Below are 20,981 nucleotides of genomic sequence, written 5' to 3'. Positions count from 1 at the left end.
GCAGGACCCCCTCAATTAACTCCCTTGCTCTCTTCACCAGGAAGACTCTTCAAACTAATTGTTCCTTAAGGATGGTATTGACTTAGTTTCAACTGTTCACTGTTAAACCAGTGGGTGGCTTTTTTTCCCTGGAAGTCTGTATTTGCTCATCCATAATCCAGATATACAGAGATGATAGTGTTGTCCACAGTATTTACCAAGCTCAAGAGAAGACTGGATGAGGCACTTGGTGCCATGGTTTAGTTGATTAGATGGTGTTGGGTGATAGGTTGGACTCAATGATCTCGAAGGTCTTTTCCAACCTGGTTAATTCTATTCTAATTGCTCTCTACTAAAATGGCGCAGAATAACTTGTAGCACATGGAAGTTCTCCAGTAAAGGCTTGAACTTCTAGAGCAGGAATAATCTTTTTCTTCATTCCCCAAGGAGCTGACACCTCAACCATTTCCTGTGTCACAAAGGTTTTTCCCACTGTCTCCATGCAATAAAGTTTTAACAGCCTACTGTGGTTTATTCCTGGCTGTATTCAAATAAAGGAATTGCAATGCCAACATTAAATGAATTGAGTTCCCTTGGAAAATGCTTCTCTGAAGTGTGGATCATCAGTGAGTAAAAACCAAAACCCAAACCCCTCCAAGTCGTGATGTTCCTGTGGGAACTTTGGAAGCTGACAAGATGTTGCCCTGACCAGCAGTTAAAGCCTCTTCTCATCTCAGGCTGACATTTCTGCCACTGCTCCCTTCAATTACTGCACCTCTTCTGTAGTGTTTCCTACTTCAAATGCTTTTTGCAGATGATGTGGTACTAAAATTGCTGTGTGAGTGTGATTGGTAACCTAGTCTATTTGGCACACCTCGGAATAACAGGAGAAGTTGTAGCAGGGAGGAAAGGTCCTCACTGTGTTGGTGTGTAGCCTCAAGCCCCAGATGCTGCCTGTGGCTCTTAACAGGGCTTCTGAAGGGTTGTCAAAACAAGCAGGTTTGTAGGCTCTGTATAGAGCTCTGAATCGATGATCTGGATGAAGGGGTAGAGTCAGTCATCAGCAAGTTTGCAGATGACACAGTTAGGGGCAGATGTTAGTCAGTTAGAGGGTAGAAAGGCTCTGCAGAGGGACCTCGACCGACTGGACAGATGGGCAGAGTCCAATGGGATGGCATTCAACAAGTCCAAGTGCCGAGTGCTGCACTTTGGCTACGGCAATCCCATGCAGAGCTACAGGCTGGAGTCGGAGTGGCTGGAGAGCTCCCAAACAGAGAGGGACCTGGGTGTGCTGATCGACAGCCACCTGAATATGAGCCAGCAGTGTGCCCAGGTGGCCAGGAGGGCCAATAGCATCCTGGCCTGCATTAGGAATGGTGTGGCCAGCAGGAGCAGGGAGGTCATAGTGCCCCTGTACTCTGCTCTGGTTAGGCTGCACCTTGAGTACTGTGTCCAGTTCTGGGCCCCTCAGTTTAAGAAGGACATCGAAACACTTGAGCATGTCCAGAGAAGGGCAACAAGGCTGGGGAGAGGCTTTGAACACAAGCCCTATGAGGAGAGGCTGAGGGAGCTGGGATTGTTTAGCCTGGAGAAGAGGAGGCTCAAGGGTGACCTCATTGCTCTCTACAACTACCTGAAGGGTGGTTGTAGCCAGGAGGGGGTTGGCCTCTTCTTCCAGGCAACCAGCACCAGAACAAGGGGACACAGTCTCAAGCTGCGCCAGGGGAGGTTCAGACTCGAGGTGAGGAGGAAGTTCTTCACCGAGCGAGTCATTCGTCACTGGAACGGGTTGCCCAGGGAGGTGGTTGAGTCATCGACCCTGGAGGCGTTCAAGGGGAGATTGGACATGGCACTTGGTGCCATGGTCTAGTCATGGGGTCTGTGTTGATAGGTTGGACTCGATGATCCTCGAGGTCCTTTCCAACCTGAGTGATACTGTGATACTGTGATACTGTGAATGGGTGGGGGAAAAGGCTTCCTCCAGCAGTTGTACCTCCACCAACTGCCTCCAAGGGTCCAGAGTTTGGGTGGGAAGGGGGAAACAAGCATTAAGTAGGATAGTATCTCATTGTGTTTGTTTCAAATATTGTCTAAAGTATTTTTCATTACTGTTCTGAAGTAGCAAGACTAAGTGGAACAATTCATTTCATCCTGGGCTAGTTTTCACTTTCACAGTCTCTAACTTGTAACAGATGAAAAAATTACTCTCATGACCTTTTAACCTTCTACAGTCTTTAATGCAAACTTCTTCAATGCTACCATGTTTTAATAAAGCCTTACTGTAACTTCTGTGAACTTTGCCTCATTTACTGTTAATAAATAATGAAGACAAAAGGTGATTGTGTTGTGGGCTTTTGAACAGGTTCTTGTGCTGAATGGATTGACACTTAAAATTGCTGAGGGATTGCCTTCTTGAAGATAGGAGTCATGGAATGCAACCGTGTGTGAAATGACAAGACAGTGGAAGATTGCACTGAGCTCAGGGAGGGAGCAAATTGTTTCCTGACAGTCTGGGTGGCTGTTGGCAGTTCTTGGGCAAGGCTGAAGGGGGCCAGGGTGCTTCTTGGTCAGGCTTTGGGGGAGCTGTGGGCCCCTGCTCCTGGCTGTGACCTCACCAAGTGTGTGCAGGTGGGCTTGCATGTAAAGAACTAACCTGGGCTTGAAGGTTGGTGATTTTGTTTGTCCTCGATTCCTGCCCTGAAGCTCTGTATTTCACTGCTGCCTCTCCTTGCTGCCCCTGCAGTCACCTCCCACCTGGGACAGTGCAGGCGTTGCCTCTCTTTCCCTCCCCTGGGGTGGCTGTTGCTACTGCTGTTGCTGCCTCTGAACATTCAGACTCCTGCACCAGTGCAGCCTTCTGAAGGGCTCCAACTCGATGTGCACCTCCCTGGACAAACTGCCCACTCCTGGAGCTGGCATCATCTCGCAGCTTGGCCATGAAGGAGCAGCAGCTCACAGTGAGTCCACTTGCTATGGGGGAGGACACAAGATTGGGAAGAGCAGCTGGGTTATACCTATTGTTTCTCATCTCTCCTCTGGTATTCCTGGGCTCTGTGGCACAGCTGAAAACAAACAAACCAACCAACCTGCCAGACTTGCACTTGCAAAGCTCTTGTGTGATTTAAAGCAAAAGTGGGGTAGAAGTATTCCTCAGAGGAGAAAGTGTAGTAGGGGAGGTGAGGCTGGGTAGCCTGGTAGGTGCTGGTTAGTCCTTAAACAGTGGTTTTCAGTGTGCCCATCTCTTTGAGATTTGAGTGACAGATTCATAACAAACAGCTGAAAGAAATTGGAATTACAGGGTCTGCATCATTGCTCCAGCATCTCTCTGAGTAAGAGGGGTGTTTTGCTTACCCAAGCTTCAACCCTGTGCATCTCGGTGAAACTGAAGCACTGCTCTCACATGGTGCTGAGGCAGGCTCAGAAACCTATGCTCAAAGTGGAATTGCTTAAAATAAAGTCAACAATATCTAGAATATCTTGCATTCCTCTCTCATGCACGAAAAAGCCTTGGTACTTGGTGTGACCTGTCTCCACATGCTGCTTATTTGGATTTGTTTTCTTACCCTCAGTGGCCAGGGCTGCCAAACACAGTGATTAACAGCACTGTTCCAGAGGTTAAGGCTGCCTAAAAGCCACTTGCACTATGCCCTGCTTCTCCTGCAGGATGTGGGATTATAGTGTGCAAGCTAATATTGTCAAATGCTTCAAAGATGAGTTCAGCCCATGGGAATGAGATGCTCATAAGAGTGTCACTCAGATGCATTTAGGGAGATGAAGCTAATTGCTCTCTTCTTGTTAATATTAAAAGTTTTCCAAAGCCAAGGAGCTCACCTTGTGCTCAGAAGTATTCCCAGTGAAGAAATGTTCCTTTGCTGTTGCTGGAACTACTCAAAAATATCTACTGCAGTGCTGGAGCCTGGAAGCTGGCTGTGTGCAAAACCTTCATTAAATTGACAGGTAGCTTGACTTGTTGTTGTGGAAATCAATCTGGTTCCTATAGAAACTAGCTGCTTGTGACTGGTGGGGCTGTAGAACAAATCTGTTTCAGTAATTGCACACCCTCCTGATGAGGCATCATTTCTGTGCATTATGCAGCGTTTTGTCAGCACCATCCCTCCTGTCAGGAGCTGCAAAGAGGATGCTGCTCTGTTTTATGAAAGGGAAAGCAGCTATGGAAAGGCGAAAATGGATTTTTTTCAAGTCTCTTAATAGCTGAGACACCACAGGCAGCTGTTAGGTGAGGTTTTGCATTGGTGGTCTTCTCCAGAGACCCTCCACTGGGCACACAGGGTTTGGGATCTGTGACTGTGCAACCCACCCACAGATGCAGTGGGTCAGGGCCAGAGCAGGACCCCATCTTCACAGGGTCCACTTGATCCCACAGCTGAGCCATGGCACCACACTTTCTCTGTTGCTTCACCTACAGATTAAACAGGCTGAAATTTCTGTGCTCTTGGATGTTATTGATACTGACAAGTACCCCCTGCATGATTTAAATCTTCCACTCACATTATGGCCTGTGTTCCAAGGTGGAGTGCCCTGTTCCTGACTGATTCAGTTGTGGCACAAGGCACTGGCAGTTCACTGCTGCTTTACAATAGCTCCAGTCCTTCGATGAATTCCAGCTTCCTAGGAACCCTGTGGGACCTGCACAGATCAGGGCCAACTTGCTCTCCTCTGGTTGAACAGGCTCATAATGATTGCTACCTGGGATTAAAGAAATGGGTACCCAGTGAAATGCAATTCCCTTTCTTTGTCACAGAGAACTTTAATCAGTGTTTTGGGAACACCAGGGGAATCTGTAATCGTGCCTAGCTCTGTGGCTGCTGGTACCATGATCCCACATCTCCAAAGGTTTCTGCTGGCAGCAGCAGTGACATGGCTGACTTCATTCTGCTGTGTTCTCTGTCAATCAGCAGCTGGAGTCTTACTGCATCAAACAGGGGAAGAGAGAGGAAAAAATTGTGCAAATCATGGGAGAATTAACTGGTTGACGCTTTATAAACTCCCTTGAACTCTCCAGGCCCTAAGCTTAAGGTTTTTAGGCTAGACCAGCAGAAGAGGCGCAGTGAGAAGCTGTCAGTGTCACTGGTGCTGGCCCAGAGCTGAGCCCTGTGGCAGGTAAGTCTGGGTGGCCTCACCCAGGTGTGTGCTGTGTGTGCAGGTGGCCCTTCGCATCCGGCCCATCAGCGAAGCAGAAGCAGAGGAGGGAGCTGCCCTCGTTGCCCACAGACTGGGTGAGCAGGTAAGTTGGGGGCTTGTGCCTGGGCTGCAGCAGAGCCCCTGCTATGACTCTAGCCCTTCTGGTTCACATACAAATACTTGATTTTGAACCCTGCAAAGCCCCCAGCCTTGCTGCAACACAGGAGGGGTGCAGCTTGCCGTGCACATGGCACTTCTGTTCTCCGGTTCTGCACCTTTCACCTCTCGCTCCTCTGCTTAAGAGGCAGGGACTGCAAGAGATCCCCACTCACCTTTTCTACACTGCTGCATCTATTTACATATTTGCCCTCATTTCCAACATAGATCCCATTATTTTCTGTCATGCTTCAGCTGATCTCTCTGACCCCTTTCTGGGTGCATGCTAATTCTGTAATATATCTTGCCTGCACACAACAGCCAAGCGATAGCAGCCCTCAGAAGCAACACGAGCATGAAGCTCTCTTTCCTCTCTTCATGGATTATCTCCCAAAGGCAATTTTTGTTTAGTGCCTTGCTGGTGAAACATCCTTTCTTTTATTTGTTTAAAGCAGCCATTAACTTCACAAGGATATCAGCTTTATTTTTACAGGGCTTATTCAGATTTCCATCCTCTGCCCTGAAATCTATTTACTCTAATGGAAATCTGGGAAGGAAATGTGCATTACATTAGTCTGAGTAACTTCTGTCTATGAGTTTCTCTTAATAATGCAAATAACTGTAATTACAAAAGCAAATTAATTGACTGGGCAGTTGAAGTACTCAGATTTCTTGCTGTATTTGGATTTACATCATGTCCTCTGCTATTTTTACTCCCAGCCTAACTCATTTAGAGCAGCTTCTGTCTGCTTATTAATCCTAACTCAAAATTGACTCTGTTAGTGTCTTGTTATGTTTTAATGCTTCCGTGCAAGAGCAGCAGATTTATGCTTTCAGAACACTATTAGTTAGATAAGGTGTGAGCCCCAGGCTGGAGGAGGAGGACTCCTTTGGATGCATAGATACACTGTGAGCAAAGCCTGGGTGTTAGGAGGAGTCGGTAAAAGGAGCCTGAAAGTGTGACAGGCAGAATTTCTACAGGAAGCACACTGACCTCATTCTGCAGGCTCTGCTCTTGGCTGTCACACTTGCCTGTGCACACGATGATGTGGCAGCCCCTCTTTTGCAGGCAAATGTTTCTGCCACGGATAAACCAGCAGCTGGCTCCCTTGGGGAGTGTTCTTGTGTTGCCTCAGGGCTAAAGGCCTGAACTGGACCAGTATAAAATAATTAAAAAAATAAGCCATTCTGGTAAATGAAAACTTGTAGCTCAGAATTAGAGGTACTCCTTAGAGACTTGGAATGCAACAGGAACTGCAAAAGAAAAAGCCAAACCAAAGCCTTGAAAGCCCATGGAGAGTTGTCCTGGATACTCGCCTCTCTCCCGTGCCTGGCACACCAAAGCAGTTATTCTGTAGGTCAAATATGGGTTGATCTATGCTCATTTAACCTTATCTAATGACCTGTTTACCTGAGAGAGAATGAAAGCTGCTGTGGAGCAAGAGGCACAGGTTTCTCTGCCCCTTCCCTTGAGGCTTGAGCATCTCCTTATGAGCCATTTTAGTGGAGGAGAAAGAATGGCATTCTCCACTGTAATTGTATCCTGTGATAATTACCTACTAAAACAGATCTTAAAGGACTGAAAAGAAACAGAACTGGTTCTGTAATCTGCTGCAACTCCCCTCCCAGCTTTGTTTCTTCCCCTTAATAAAAGCCAGAAATGGAATGAAATTTCTGCCCTTGTGCAATGCAGGTATTTCTATCCATCCTTCTGCAGGAAAGGCTTTAGAGGATGACTTTGGGCTCTTTTGCTGCCAAGAAACTTAACTGTTTTCTTTCTTGGCTGAAAATAGAGGTAAGGGGTCCTGTGCCCCTCCTGCTTGCACAGGGGTTGGTTGGGAGTGGTGTCCCTGCAGCCACCACTATTACCTAACGCCGGCGACTGTTTCACTGCACAAGGGACCCTCAGCCTGTGTTGCAGCGGCTGCTGGTTCTGCAGGTGGCAGACGTTGTGACATCAGTTACAAAACACAGCTTGCTGGGCTCTGCATTGCGTTCTCCACGCAGAGCTGTAGTGCAATCCTGCTTTGGCCAGGAGATAACGCTGGTAACAGTGCTGCAAGAAACCCCAACAGGCTGCTAACCAAGCCCAGGCAAAACGGTTTTGCTTCTGACTTTGCTTCATCACAGAAGGTGGTGCTGATGGATCCAAGTGAAGATCCAGATGACATCTTGCGAGCTAACAGATCCCGAGAAAAAACATTTGTGCTTGACATGGTTTTTGATCACACAGCAACCCAGGTAACAGCCTTCCCTTTGGGCTTTTCCTAACCCGAAGGCTTAACAGCAGAATCGGTTTTGCTGTTTAGCTAAACGTTTCTGGCAGGTGAGTAGAACGCATCCCAGAGGCCACATGTCACTCAGATGAAAGGCAACAGTGCTGAAGGTGAGAGGACTCTGAGGGTTTTTCTTTTGTCAGAGCAGTGAGGTGACATGTTCCATGTTCAGTTTCTCTCCCTCCCTCATCAGGACTCCCCACAGGCAACACACCTGAGCAGAGAGCTTCATCTCCTGGGAGCTTTGTCTCCCAAGGTGGGTGAGATCATTGTCACATTGCTTGGCTCTATTGCTCTCAGACTTCACCCCTGTGCCTCCTTTGTTTTACAGGCTCATGGAGGGAGCTCTAGGGCCCTTACCAAGCTGTGTTTTGCAGACAGCTGGGAGGTGGAGTGTGAGGGTTTCATCAGCACCTCCATTCTGTGATCACTATGATGTGATGGCAGCTTTGCTTCTCCCGAGCAATACAGTTAAGCTGTGTTCTTATTCACATCGAAATTGAACAGAGAACCCTTGTGTGCTACCTAAGACAGTTCTGGAGGCCCAGTGGCATTTTTCCATAAAGGAGGAGGTCAGGGAGAGAATTTACTCCCTTCTTCAGCAGACAGAAAGAAAAAACCAAAGCATTCTATGTTCCAAAGTCCAGGAAATTTGTAACATATAGTAAGAAAATCATAAGGAATGCAAATAGGTTTAGATTATTTGGACAGATGTTGTGGCTGACCAAAAACTCTATGCTTTTTTTGACTGAATTAGGAGGAAGTATATGTGTCCACAACCAAAAGCCTGATAGAAGGAGTCATTTCTGGCTACAATGCAACCATCTTTGCATATGGTCCAACAGGTAAAGCAGTCTTTGGAGCTGCGTAACTCCAGATGAACAAAATACATCTGTACAAACCAGAAATGAACTATAATGCCAATTGATTGCTTACTTTGAAGACAAGAGAGAAGCATTAGTGCTAGTCTCATTAAAGTGTGCATCATCTCCCTTAAATGCTAAACAAACAGAGAAGCTGCCCTGTTTGAGGAGTTGCTTAACTGAGGTGGAACTCAGTGGAGAATAATCTTCCCATTAAAGAGGAGGAGGAGATGAGGGCATCTGTGCAGCACTGGAAAGTGATCTCAGAAGAATAGAGGTAGCTGTAGAAAGCACTTATAGACTGTATGAAAATACCTGTCTGCTCTAGCTCTGAACAGCCAGGTGGGCAGTTAACCTGTCTGTCTTCCCATCTGCAAGTCCTACCCGTTTTGGACGGCACAGTGTCACTGTGGGGAAAGCAACAGGAGTAACCGGAGGAGGCTAGGGGATAGAGGGCAGAATTTGGTAGGAAACCACGCTTTGGTTGTGGTGGGAACTTGCTTATGTGGCAGTTGGGCATTGCTGCTGCTTTTTGTGTCTTTAACAGGAGGAGGGAAAACTTACACGATGCTAGGCACAGCCTGTGATCCGGGGATTTACATCCGCACTCTCGGTGACCTCTTTAAGGCGCTTGAAGCTACCGAGGAGCTGGATTACAGCGTCTCCATGTCCTACCTGGAGGTGAAGTGTCTGTGTTGCCTCGGATCCAGCACCTGTGGAGCGAGTGTCATAGGAAAGGGGGAATCTGAGACTGTCCAGTGAAATGCAGCATCAGCTTTTCAGATCAAAGGACCCAATGGTAGCCTCATACCAATCCCTTGTCTGTTACACCTAGGTCTACAATGAAGTGATTCGTGATCTTCTGAACCCATCCTCAGGGTTCTTAGACCTAAGAGAGGATCCCAGAGGTAGCATCCAGATAGCAGGAATTACAGAAGTCTCCACTACAAACGCCCAGGAGGTACCTTGTACTGTGGTCCATGGTGAAGGCAAAGGGAGGGGATTTGTGCTCTCCTAGATCAGTGTTTTGAAACTCTTTCCTATTGCCTCTGCCTTACTCAGTAGCGAGGACCTTTTGTAGCAGGACCTGAGTGGAACTGAATTATTGTGATGAATTGTACAGAAAGGGCTGATCTTGGAATTATATGAAGAGTAGAAACAAGGCTAAACTCCCCAGCTAACCTCCTGCTAGCTTGGCTTCCCCAGGGTGCATGTTGCTTTCCTGGAAGGACAAGAGGGATTGGATTTGTGTACCCATGTCAACAAAGTGTTTGGAGAGAGAGAAGGAATAACTAAAACCCCCTTGTCATACTCTCATCTGCTCTTCTAAATGTGCCTTAGGCAGGAGATAAAGAAGCCTCCCAGGAAAATCAGCCCCAACACACCCACACTCCCCAGGCCACGAGCCAAAGGGAAGGTCTGGGCAAATGAACAACAAAAGCCCTCTAGCATGAGCAGGACCAGGGTTTGCCTGTGCCCTGGCTGAGGGGTTCAGCCTGTGGGGAACACCATGCTATGGCTCAAGCAGAACTGTACATCTCTGCCTGCTTTTCTGCATCATTTAGAGCATGCAGCTGTTGATGAAAGGAAACAAGCAACGCACTCAGGAACCCACTGCTGCCAACCAGACGTCCTCCCGCTCGCACGCACTGCTGCAGGTGACGGTGACGCAGAAGAGCCAAAGGAAGGAGACAGGCGAGGAAGTGAGAACTGGAAAGCTTTTCATGGTCGACTTGGCAGGGTCAGAGAGAGCAGCCCAGGTATGGCTGAGGCCTTGGGGAGACCAGAATGGACTCTCTGGCCTGACATGGAGGGCTATAGAATCATAGACTGGCTCAGGCTGGAAGGGACTTTTAAAGCTAGTCCAACCTCCATGCAGTGAGCAAGGACATCTTCAATTAGGTCAGGTTGCTCAGAGCTCCATCCAACCTGACCTGGAGTGTCTCCAGCAATGGGGGTAAATGTTTCCAGGGATGGGGATGCATGCCTGTCCTCATCCCTGGAGAAACCAGCACTCTGTGTTTCTCTGTTACATTAGAGCAGCAGTTTGTACCTGAGACAGCCTGAAAGTAAGGGTTAGATGATATTGATAATATCTTTTATTAGACCAACTAGAATTATTGGAAAAATACAAACTAGCTTTTGGCTGCAGCCTTTTCTCAGGTCTGAGAAAGCAACAGCAAATTTCACATCTAAGGAGAAGCTGAGGTCTGTTAGGCAGGGATCAGCTGGGCTGTCAGAGAGAAAACTGGTGCCAATACAATAGAAGGATGCTGGTGGGTGGAAAACAAGGCAGCTGGCTCCCGTGGGAAGGAGGAAACACTGGAACTCAGGGAGGTGATTTGTGGGAGAAAGCTTTTACAGACCCAGTATTTCTACTGAGACCAAGAATTCTGGAGTGATGTAGTTATGCATCTTAATTTCTGAAATAATCTTTAGATGATAATTAGTAGCTACCTTTGAAGAACCAAGAGGTCAGAGCTGTGTCTCGGTGTGGGGTGTAACCCTGCACCTCCCGGCTGACTTCGCAGGAGGCGTTGCCTTGACATTCAACCCCTGACCTTGATGATGCTGCACATCATGCCCAGGCCCAGAGCCACCATTCTGAAGTCTGTGCTTTGTCTGTCTGTCCCTCCTCCCTCCCAACAGACACAGAACCGGGGCAAGAGGATGAAGGAAGGAGCCCACATCAACCGCTCCCTGCTGGCTTTGGGCAACTGCATCAAGGCTTTGAGCGAGAAGGGGGCAAACCGCACCCAGTTTGTCAATTTTCGAGACAGCAAACTCACACGTCTGCTGAAGGTACTGCACCCTGGGGGTCAGCAAGGACCACCCAGTCTCCTGCTGGTATCACTGCCCAAATCAGACTGGGCTGGAGAGATGGCCCTTGAATATTGTTGCACATCATCTTTGTTCAGCTCAGAAGACTCCCCCAGGATCTTGCACGAGCTTTGCGATGCAGTCAGGGCTCAATTTAGACAGTGCTGTCTCTGCAACAAAGATGCTGTTTTGTGATCTCTGCAGTTAAGGAAGGACCTATTACAGGGTTAAGGAAGGACCTATTACAGGGTTAAGGAAGTCCTGGAGAAAAGGAGGCTTGGGGGAGACATCTCACTCTATACAACTCCCTGAAAGGAGGTTGTAGTGAGGCAGGAGTTATCTCCTCTGCCAAGCAAATAGTGATAGGGTGAGAGGAAATGGCATCAAGTTGTGACAGGAGGTTGAACATTAGGAACAATTTCTTCTCTGTAAGAGTGATTAAGCTCAGGAACAGGCTCTCCAGGGCAGTGGTGTAGTCCCCATCCCTCGATAAGGTTATAAACCAGCTGGATATGGTGCTAAGGGACATGGTTTAGCGGTGACCTGGCAGTGCTGGGTTAACAGTTGGACTTGATGGTCTTAAAGATCTCTTCCAACTAAGAAGATTCTCCTGATTTGGGTCATATGTCTCTAAGCTCACACTGCACCTTTCAATTAACTTACTGCCTTTGAATGTTTCATCCCTTCCGGATGATTTGGCTGAAATTGGCCAATAAATCTGGATGTTGTTGGGGCAGAAGGAAGAAAGACTGAGTGACTGTGCTGTCATCATGTGTCTGTCCCTGAGGAAATCAGAAGGCTCTCAGACATGCTCTTTGCTACACTGATTATTTTATGGGTACTTTATAATCTCATTTACGAATCTCACCTCAAGCCTTGGTGCTCAGCCACCACTGCTGCTACCTCATAAATGTTTCCTAGAGGACAGTGGAGAGGAGAAAAGATGGAGAAGGTGGCAGCCTTCAGCTGTGAGCAGAGCTGAGAAGCTGCCAGCACACTTTGGAGATTGCAATTTTCCTGCAAAAATTCTTCTTTTATATAAAAGTTAATTACTTATTGATTTTGTTGCTGATGGAGAGAGGACCTAATGAAAGGTCTCTTACCAGCACTTCCTTCCCTTCTAATTGGGATTTTCCACCAGAATGTCAATGAATCACAGGGGTACCCAGCCATGGAGGTTACCACTGAGCAGCAAGCCCCTGTTGTGTCCATACTAACCACATCAACCTTGCATCCCTCTAGGACTCCTTAGGAGGCAACAGCAGGACTGTTATGATTGCACATATCAGCCCAGCCAGCACCTCCTTTGAAGAATCTCGAATGACCTTGATCTATGCCTATCGAGCAAAAAACATCAAGACACAGGTAAATGAGCAAGCAGCTCCCAAGGAGGTGGGAGGAAGAGACAAAAAGCTTGCAAACCAGAAATAAAAGATGCAGTGGATGAAGGGAAAACAGACTCCAGGGAGGGGGCAGCACACGCAGGGGCTCAGTATGAGTGACAGAAGAGAAGCAGATGAATGGAAGAGTGGAAAGCAAATTGTGTGAGTCATGGATAAAAGGAGGAATATGAGGGTGAAAACAAGGGAGTAGAATCATGGAAAGGCAGATGATGATGTGCCTGGTATGGACCTGAGTGCAGAACATGAGGTATGATGGTCAGAAGCTGACTATCGGGAGAGCAATATACAGGGCATGTCCCATTGGAGATGCTTCGTCTTGAAGAGGAATTGAGGAGCTGCAGAAAGAAGGAATAAAATGGAGAAGCTTGTGGGGTGAAGGAAGATGAACAATGGTTTACAGTAGAGTTCACTCTTTGTGGATCTCTGTGTTTCTCTGTGGATACAGTGTCTCTGGCTTTTCCCTGTTATCTTTTGGGGATTTCCCACTACTTTGCAGTTCCCCCACTCCTGAGGGAAAATTCTTCACCATCACAGGACTGAGTGCCCCTCCAGCTGCAAGCATAGCCATAGCTTTTGTTCCACACTGCAAACAGTGCTCCTGTGTTCTGGCTCACCAGGTAAAATGTAACCTGCAGAATGTCTCCTACCACATCAACAAGTACAGCAACATCATCACAGACCTCCGCAGCGAGATCGAGCGCCTGAAGGCGAGGGTCAAAGATCAGGAGAAGGAGAAGGGTGCAGTCAGCTCCAGCCTTGGGGATCTGCAAGGTAGAGCCAGCAGCAAGAACTGTTCTGGGGTGTTAGAAGGGAATGTTAGATTTCACAAACCTGCCTCTGAAAAGAGCTGTGGTGGCATTTGCTGGGGCAAGACCTGACTCTTAGAGAAGGGACTGAGTCTGTAGGGCTCTGAGGCTGCGTCAGGACACGGAGCTCTGTTGTATGGTTCACTGCACTGCACTGAAAAAATGTAAAATAGGGAAGGGGCAGGGCAAAGCTTTAAGAACACAGATTGCTCTGCCTTAGGGAGAGTTCCTTTTGCCAGGCAAGGATTGAAATAAAACTAGCCAAGTTCTCTGACAGACAAGGCGTGAGGTATAATAGGTTGCTGCTACCAACACCCAAGGTCATTTTGAGGAAACAGGAACAGAAAGGCAATACTTTTTCTTTTGGTGGGTGGAGGTGGGAAAGATATGTCCCTGCAATGCAGTATCCTCTTAATACTCTCAAAAGTAGCAGCAATGAGGCTTCTTTGTTGCTAATAATACAATTATAAAGAGATATCAGATTTATTAAGCACATGATTAACTTCAAGAGCCTGCAGAATGAAGCAGAGTCCTAGCAACGAATGCCTTGGAACACATGGACCGAGTGGCTTAATCCCAGAGTAGTTTTGTGAGGACTTGGCAGAAGTTTACCTGGCCTGACATCAAATCAGAAATGTCTTCTCCTGCAGCAGAGAGGCACCCAGGCTCTGAGGCACACAATGGCCAAGTGGTGAACACCTTGAAGGCACAGCTGATGGGGGCTTTCAGGGAGCAAATGGAGATGCACCACAGCCTGATGGAGCTGGAGAACACCACCATTGAGCTGCACATTGATACCTGCAGACACCTCCTGACGGTCACAGAGTGAGTAGCTCCTTAGCTCTGAGCACAATGTGTGTGACCTTCAAACTCACCATGAGGAAAGCCAATATCCCATGGTGTCCTCGCACCGACGAGAGGATGACATCGAGTGTAGGTTTGAGGTTTACCTATGTGGCGATTAAAAACCTATGTGGGAGGGTGGTGGTCTGCTAAAGGTACCCAGGGATTTAAGGTAGATAGGACACTAAAAATATTCCCAAAATACATGTGAATAAGCAACAATTTGTGAAGAGGTGTGGAAAAGGACTCTTCTCCTTGTCATGGGAAGCTTACATGGTAGGCCTGTCTTAGAGACTACCAAATGAGAGGAAGCTAATTGTGCTCTTCTGGTTTGCCCAGCTCTAGAGCAGCCTGCACTAACTAGTTCTGCTGCTGTCATAGAAGTTGGACAGATCCACTGAAGAGCAATGCCTGTATCATTACAGTTAGGTCACCACATCCCAGAAGTTCCTTTCTTTGCTGTTTTTTTTGCTGGCAGCTGGGAACGAGAGAAGGCTCAAGGTGCAAGCAAGCCAGCAAAGGAGGAGAAAGATGAAAACAAAGAGGAAGAAGGCAGGGAAGTGGATACAGATTCACCTGAACCTCATGAAATTAGAGTAGCAAGAGAAGAGATCAACCTGCTGCTGGCAGAACAGCGCAAGATGATGGCCCTGAGGGTAAGGAGGTGAAGGTGTTCCTATGGTCACAAGTCTGACCTCTGCCTGGTCAGCAACAGCATAACTGGAAGAGGTTCTTGTAGTTTGGGGCTGGTGCTGCAAAAGCAGTGTGGCAGCTGGAGTGCACTTGGGCTCCTCAATACTTTGGGCTGCTGAAGGAAGCAGCATGGGAACACTGATGTTTGCATCCTGGCTCTGTGGTGGCTACTAATTGAACAAGCAAAATACTTTTTGTAGATGTTACTTGAATCTCAGCGTGAAGGACACAGCAGAGAATTGCTCAGATGCCTTTGTTATCCCAAGTAGCCAAACTGCCTTGACAACCCCCTACGTATCGTTTTCAGACGGAGCTGGAGCAGCAGTTAGCAAATGCCAAGGAAAAAGCTTCCCAGATGGAGGAGTTTTTCCCTAGACAAATCACCAGTGAGGATCAGCAGGAGGTGCTAAGGCTCCTCTGCAGAGCCCATGAGCTTGAGCTTGGCAACACAGAGCTGCAGACAAATACACTGTGCAAGGAGAATCTATTATGCCAGAAGGATTTGGTGATCCAGCAACTGCAGCAGCATATGCTGCTCTGTGAAGAAATTATTTGGCAGCAGCAGAAGCTGTTAAAAGGTAAAGCAGCACCTTTGCTCCTGCTTTGTCATTATCACTGAGCTTTGTTTTCTGCTGGCAACTGGGAGAACAATGCCTGGTTTTGGATGCCAGGACTCCACAGTCCTCAGGTGCTGTTCTAGGAGTGATCTTTAACTCTTCCTCCCCATGTCTGCACTAGCCCAGAACATTCCTGTTCCAGAGACCCTGGAGCGGTTACATGACCTGCACCTCTCTGAGCTGGAGGAGGGGATGCTGAACCGCCTGCTCCTGCTGCATTCAATGATGTCCAGCATGCTCAGGGTAAGGCAGACCAGACCTTTGTGCCAGAGAATCCACACTGTCCCAGGATCTTGTGTCATGGCCACGGATTCACACCCCCAAAGCCTGACTGGGTCCTGGTGTTTTATAAAGATGTTGTCATTCTGGAGCTCCTTTCACTTGGCTTGGAGAATTCATGAGGCTTTTAGAGACAGAAACAGACCCAGGCAGGGCTGTGTGTGAGGCACTGCATTCATCCTCCCAGTAACTGTTGTGTTAGATTTGAGAGAGAGAGAGAACTGGCTTGGTGGCAAACAGAAAAGCAAAGGTTAGATGGCTAACTGTGCAGCTCCCCAAGTGACTGCTGAAGATGACCATCCTCTCAACTAAGCTATGGCTAAGCTTACTCATAGTTTAGTTGTTATTGAGGTCCTCGGGTCTTCCCTGCAAGAAGGGAAAGAGACTGCTGGCCCCTTTGTCTTTGGAAAACTTGTGTGTGGTTTGAGACAGTAAGAGGCTGCCAGGAAATTGCCAGCCTTCAGCAGGGAGTCCAAGCAGCAGTGTCTCCTGTTTATTATGATTGCCTAGAATGAACAGGACAAGGAGTTGGATTTCACCTTAAATAATAAACTTAATGCTAGTCATGTTGCTATATGAGATATTAAACTACTCTGGGCGCCCTTCCACAGGAGGGGAGCAAATAGTAGGTGGCTGGGGGGAAAGCACAAGAGGTATCAAGAGTGTTTTTGTCACCACAGCCTGGGAGCCAGGGCTAGAGAAGGGGCTTCACAGTGAGAAAAAAAAATCTGCTGAGCATCTCATTCTTCCCTCTTCCTGCAGCCCCACAACAGCCCTTCTCTGAATGTGAATCAGCATCTGGATCCTAATAAAGATGAGATCAGAAAGGGTCTACGTGGGAACATGAAAGATCTTCCCTGGGGGGTGAAGTTTGACATATCCACCATCAAGCCAGACAGGTGATGTGAGCCCTTCTCATTATTACATTTACTCTCTAGGATTTAGGGATGTGGCAGCTCCCAGCCAAGTCCCCTAAGCTGGGAGACATCAAACTGGAAGAACATCTGGAAACAGGAATCTGTTAGAAAAGAGTTTCCTGGTATACTGCTCTTGCAAAGTAGCTTTGTGTTTCAGTGGGAACCTTCTCTGCAGAAAGAGCTGTGGGAAACGTTTGGATTTGTTTCTTTTGACTGCCAAATGTTTAAATCTAATAAACCAGCAAAGTCTGTGAGGATCAGGGCACAAAATCTCCCTCCTTTGTGAATCCTAAAGTCCTTCCTTGCTGTGTTCTTTACTACCACGTTTATCAGGCTTCTGGCTTTCCCCACAGCTTGAGAACTCTCATCTAGACATGTTTCATCTCTCCCTGTTGATAAAGGGCCTGCACTTTCATCTGTTAACTTCTTGGAATATTCTTTTCACAGTGGCAGCTGCGGATCATCCAAAACCTCACCCTGCAGGAAGGAGGCCTCTCAGGACACTCATCTCAGCCCAACTTTCCCTGGTTTGCCAAAGAGCCCAGTTCAGCAGGTGAGTATGGCAGGCACTGAACTCAAGCCATATGTGTCTTGGACACCACCTTCCTCTTGTGATGGGAAAAACAGGTATGGCAGCTAAATCTATTGTATGTGAGGAATGTAAACCTTGGCAGGCAATAAAACCACTCCTGGGGTACTAGCCTTGGGTTGAAAGCTTGGGAGACAGTGAACACATTGCGAGTCTGTTGGAGCCCACAGCTGGAAGCCAGCTGTGCTCATCCACCAGAGGAGTGCTGAAGAACAGAGAGACCAGTTGATTGAGAGGACAAACAGAAAGAAAAGCTCTCTCTTGAATGAAATTTCCACCAAGTAGGGTCTTTTGTGTCTCTTTCTAATGGGGGTGGGTTGAGTAGAAGGCATAGACCCAGTGGAGCTAGGGTGGCTTCCAAATACAGTAGAGAAACACAGTACACACTGCATGAGGGAAAATAAGTCAAATTCTTCTGCAATGCCTTTGAGCTCCTGCCTAACCAGCAAGCAAAACCAGCTGGGTGGGAAGGGGATCTTGGTGCAATGTGTTAACCTCAGAGTTGAGAGACATCACCACTGAGGTTAGCTCTGTGTCTTTCAGATCTCAAAAGATAAGCTTTTGACTCCCTCAAGCCCCAGTCCTGACAAAGCTTGTGAGAACCATCTGCACCAAGCTAGACTCTCCCATCAGTCAAAAGCTGCAAGTAACATATCCAGTGCCACAAAGGTTAAGGTTCCTACTGGCCACCATTCAGGTAGGGGCCAAAGAGTGTTGGTGACACCCTGCATCAGCCCTGATGGAAAAGATGGATTGTCATGTGAGAAATAAGCCAGAGCAAAGGGCTGATGAGCAGCACTATTACTAACTGGATCTTTTCCCACTTATTTATGTGTTCTAAATAGCTTTTGGTGAGTAAGAAGGTGTATCCTTTGCAGAACGCTGCCTCAGCTACACCTCTGTAATCTAGGAGGAAGAATCAATGTTCAGCTGGGTTCATCTGCAACAGAAGTTGCTGATCCCTGTGTAGTCATTCAGAGAGTTTCACAACCAGAGCAAGCCTCAGCAGAGAGACCAAGACATGACAGGCTGCACTGACCATCTGTCAGCTTCAGTTGTGCTCCTTGTGCAGAAGGCCAGGGCAAGGTTAGGGGAACTGGATACCCAAATTCTGTTGAAATGTAGCCAGAATCCTTCTCTGTTCTGCTCACTGATGCTAAGTAGTTTTTCTTACTTTTATTTCTATTAAGAAAATGGTAACTTCTGATTTAGAACACTGTAATTTACTTTGGCTAGCTATGACTCATGCATTGCCAAGTGTTTTCAAACCATGCTCTGCTTGCACTGTTTACAATGACGTTCTCCCTGCCTTTGGTATAGAGGGGACCCCACAAGAGGGGCTGCCAAAAGAAAAGGCTCCTGCAAGCACCAGCCAGCAGAGCAATGGACAGCACCTCAAAGGACGGCTCCTACAGAAGCAAGTCAAGAGTGAGTATGTGAAGTATCAGCTTGGCTGGCTCAGGAGGCACTACTGTGTCCCTCAGCACTTGCTCTGTTGCAATCTGAACCTGAAGAGCTGTAAACGCAACACAAATGGTCCCGTTGGGAAAGCAGTCACATGGGCAGGAGGGTTACAGCCAAGTTTTAAGCCTTCTTCTTAAAAAACAAAAACAAAACCCAAACCCCACCCCATAGATGACATGGGCAATGCTCCAAAAGGAGTTACACTCCATCTTCTTCTTAGCTAAAAAGAATCCTCTTAAGAAAAGTAACACTTTCAGAGGTGTTCATAATCTTGAATCTAATCCATATGTGAAGTACCAAGTTTAACCTGATTTAGCCATACCACTTCCACTGACAGGGTCACCTTGGGATTTTCCATAGACAGTGATGCAGACCCCAGGGACTTTGCCAAAGTTGTCCCTTCACAGCCCATGGCAACCTCACTGTTCCCCACTTAGACTGGCAACAAGACTCAAATCAAACCATGAGAAACTCGACTGAGTGCTTCATCTTCCCTCACTTGCAGGGCCTGCAGATGGTGCCAGCAGTCGGCAGAAGCAGCAGCTGGTTGCTCACCTGGGGAACCAGCTGAAGCCTCAACACAAGTCTTGAGGGGAGCAAAACTTTGTGTAGTCCCAAGGGATTGTAATTTTCAGACTGATGGACTGCTTCTGTATTGTGATGCTCAAAAGCAGAGGGAAGGGGTAGCAGGGAGAGAGGGACCTTGTATGTTGTTGATCACTTTTTCCACATCCTTGCCACAAGCCTTTGCACTCTAGCCTGTGCACTCTAGCTGTTAGCTTCAGCTTGAGATGAGTAGGGTGTTAAGAGAGACCAAGAGGAAAACCTCATTTCCCAAGCAGTGCTCACCTCCCAGAAGATGTCAGCATGGAGCCCAAGCAGCACTGTTTCCCGGGGGCAAAAGTGTGGCTGCCACCCATGCATCCAAAAGGCCTCCTGACTATTAAAACCAAATGCAAATGTCTGAGAAATAGTTTCCCCATTCTTCCCTGCTGTCCCTGTGTGTTGCTGTGAAGCTGGGAGGTGTAACACATGCTTGGAATGCTGTTTGGGTAAGCAGATGTTTGGCTGTGAGAGCAGCCAGAGATTGCTCTAAGCTCTTTTCTGTCTGTAGAGCAGCTAGGAGAAGCAGCATGCTGGTAGGTGAAGACCCTGCTAGGAGCTAACCTGGATGCAAACTGCAGGAATGTGTTTTTCTTTTTGGAACAAATGTCTGCAGCCAGCAGCCTTTTTTATAAGGGGCTTTGGAAAATAAAAGGTATTTTTCCTGATTTTAAAATCTGCTGCAATTAAAGTGCTTCTGGTCAGTGCACTGAATAAGTGACTCCGTGCCCCAAACAGGAGCAGCTTCCCTCCTCGGTCTGCTGAAGGATCCAAGGTGACAATCTCAGGTAGGTCCATGCATTTTTCAGATAGATGAAGAACCTCTTTCACAGCTTGCAAAGACTTCTACATGCTCTTTCTTGCTTGCTGTCTGACTCTGCACATGCTCCCTATTCCTTCATGTCTTTTGCTGTGCTATCTGTGAGGAAGATGAGGGACAGTTTACTCCAGGGATGAGGAAGGAGCTTGGAACACTTGTATTTACAAAGTGCTCTGACCCTCTGAAGTGAGGATGCAATCCAAGTGCTCAAGATGGTGTGGCAAGCAGCTGATTTCCCTTATAAGAGAAAAAGAAGAGGGAAGAGGTGTGATGGTGAAGTAGAAGGTCAGGGACATTTGTTCAGATAAACAAAACAAAGATTAAAAAAATACCCAACACCCCACCAACAGATAAAATAAGCACAGACTGCATGTAAACCAAACCAGTGCCAGCAAGCCTTGAGCCAAGCCTGTATTTACAAGCCCCCACGTGACCTGCAAACACTGAAACACCAAAAGTGAGGGGGAAATGGATTTTTTTCCCAGCATATACAACTCCACGAAATACCTTTGGCCTGAATCACCATGAGAAGTTGCAGCCTTCAGAGCTATTTCATACGAGGAGTAGGACATTCGAGCTGACCGCCTCGGTTTGAGGCCGTGCCTCCAAAGGGGGAAGGTTGTGCAATAGAGACTTTGCCACAACTGCTATGAATTTCCCTGTCTGTAAAACCTGAGGTTTAGGTGTGTTACTAAATGTAATAGTTGGGGA

At 47.4% G+C, this 20,981-nt stretch overlaps 1 protein-coding gene across 1 annotated transcript; it reads left to right on the top strand.

The window, feature by feature from the left end:
* The first annotated feature begins 2,915 nt into the window (after positions 1-2,915).
* KIF19 (kinesin family member 19) lies at positions 2,916-19,438 on the top strand. Its single transcript, XM_068147366.1, has 19 exons — positions 2,916-2,936; positions 5,144-5,224; positions 7,408-7,518; positions 8,311-8,398; positions 8,964-9,097; positions 9,252-9,377; positions 9,982-10,176; positions 11,066-11,218; positions 12,479-12,601; positions 13,257-13,410; positions 14,099-14,270; positions 14,767-14,944; positions 15,289-15,559; positions 15,720-15,841; positions 16,640-16,776; positions 17,242-17,347; positions 17,927-18,080; positions 18,704-18,811; positions 19,353-19,438. Exons 1-19 carry the CDS (start codon positions 2,916-2,918, stop codon positions 19,436-19,438), a joined length of 2,520 nt encoding a protein of 839 aa, XP_068003467.1.
* The last annotated feature ends 1,543 nt before the right edge of the window (positions 19,439-20,981 follow it).

The sequence above is a fragment of the Melanerpes formicivorus genome, unplaced genomic scaffold (genome assembly GCF_026170545.1).
Source record: "Melanerpes formicivorus ecotype bairdi unplaced genomic scaffold, bMelFor1.0.p_v2 SCAF_14, whole genome shotgun sequence".
NCBI lineage: Eukaryota > Metazoa > Chordata > Aves > Piciformes > Picidae > Melanerpes > Melanerpes formicivorus.
This window is presented reverse-complemented; position numbering and strand designations above follow the sequence as displayed.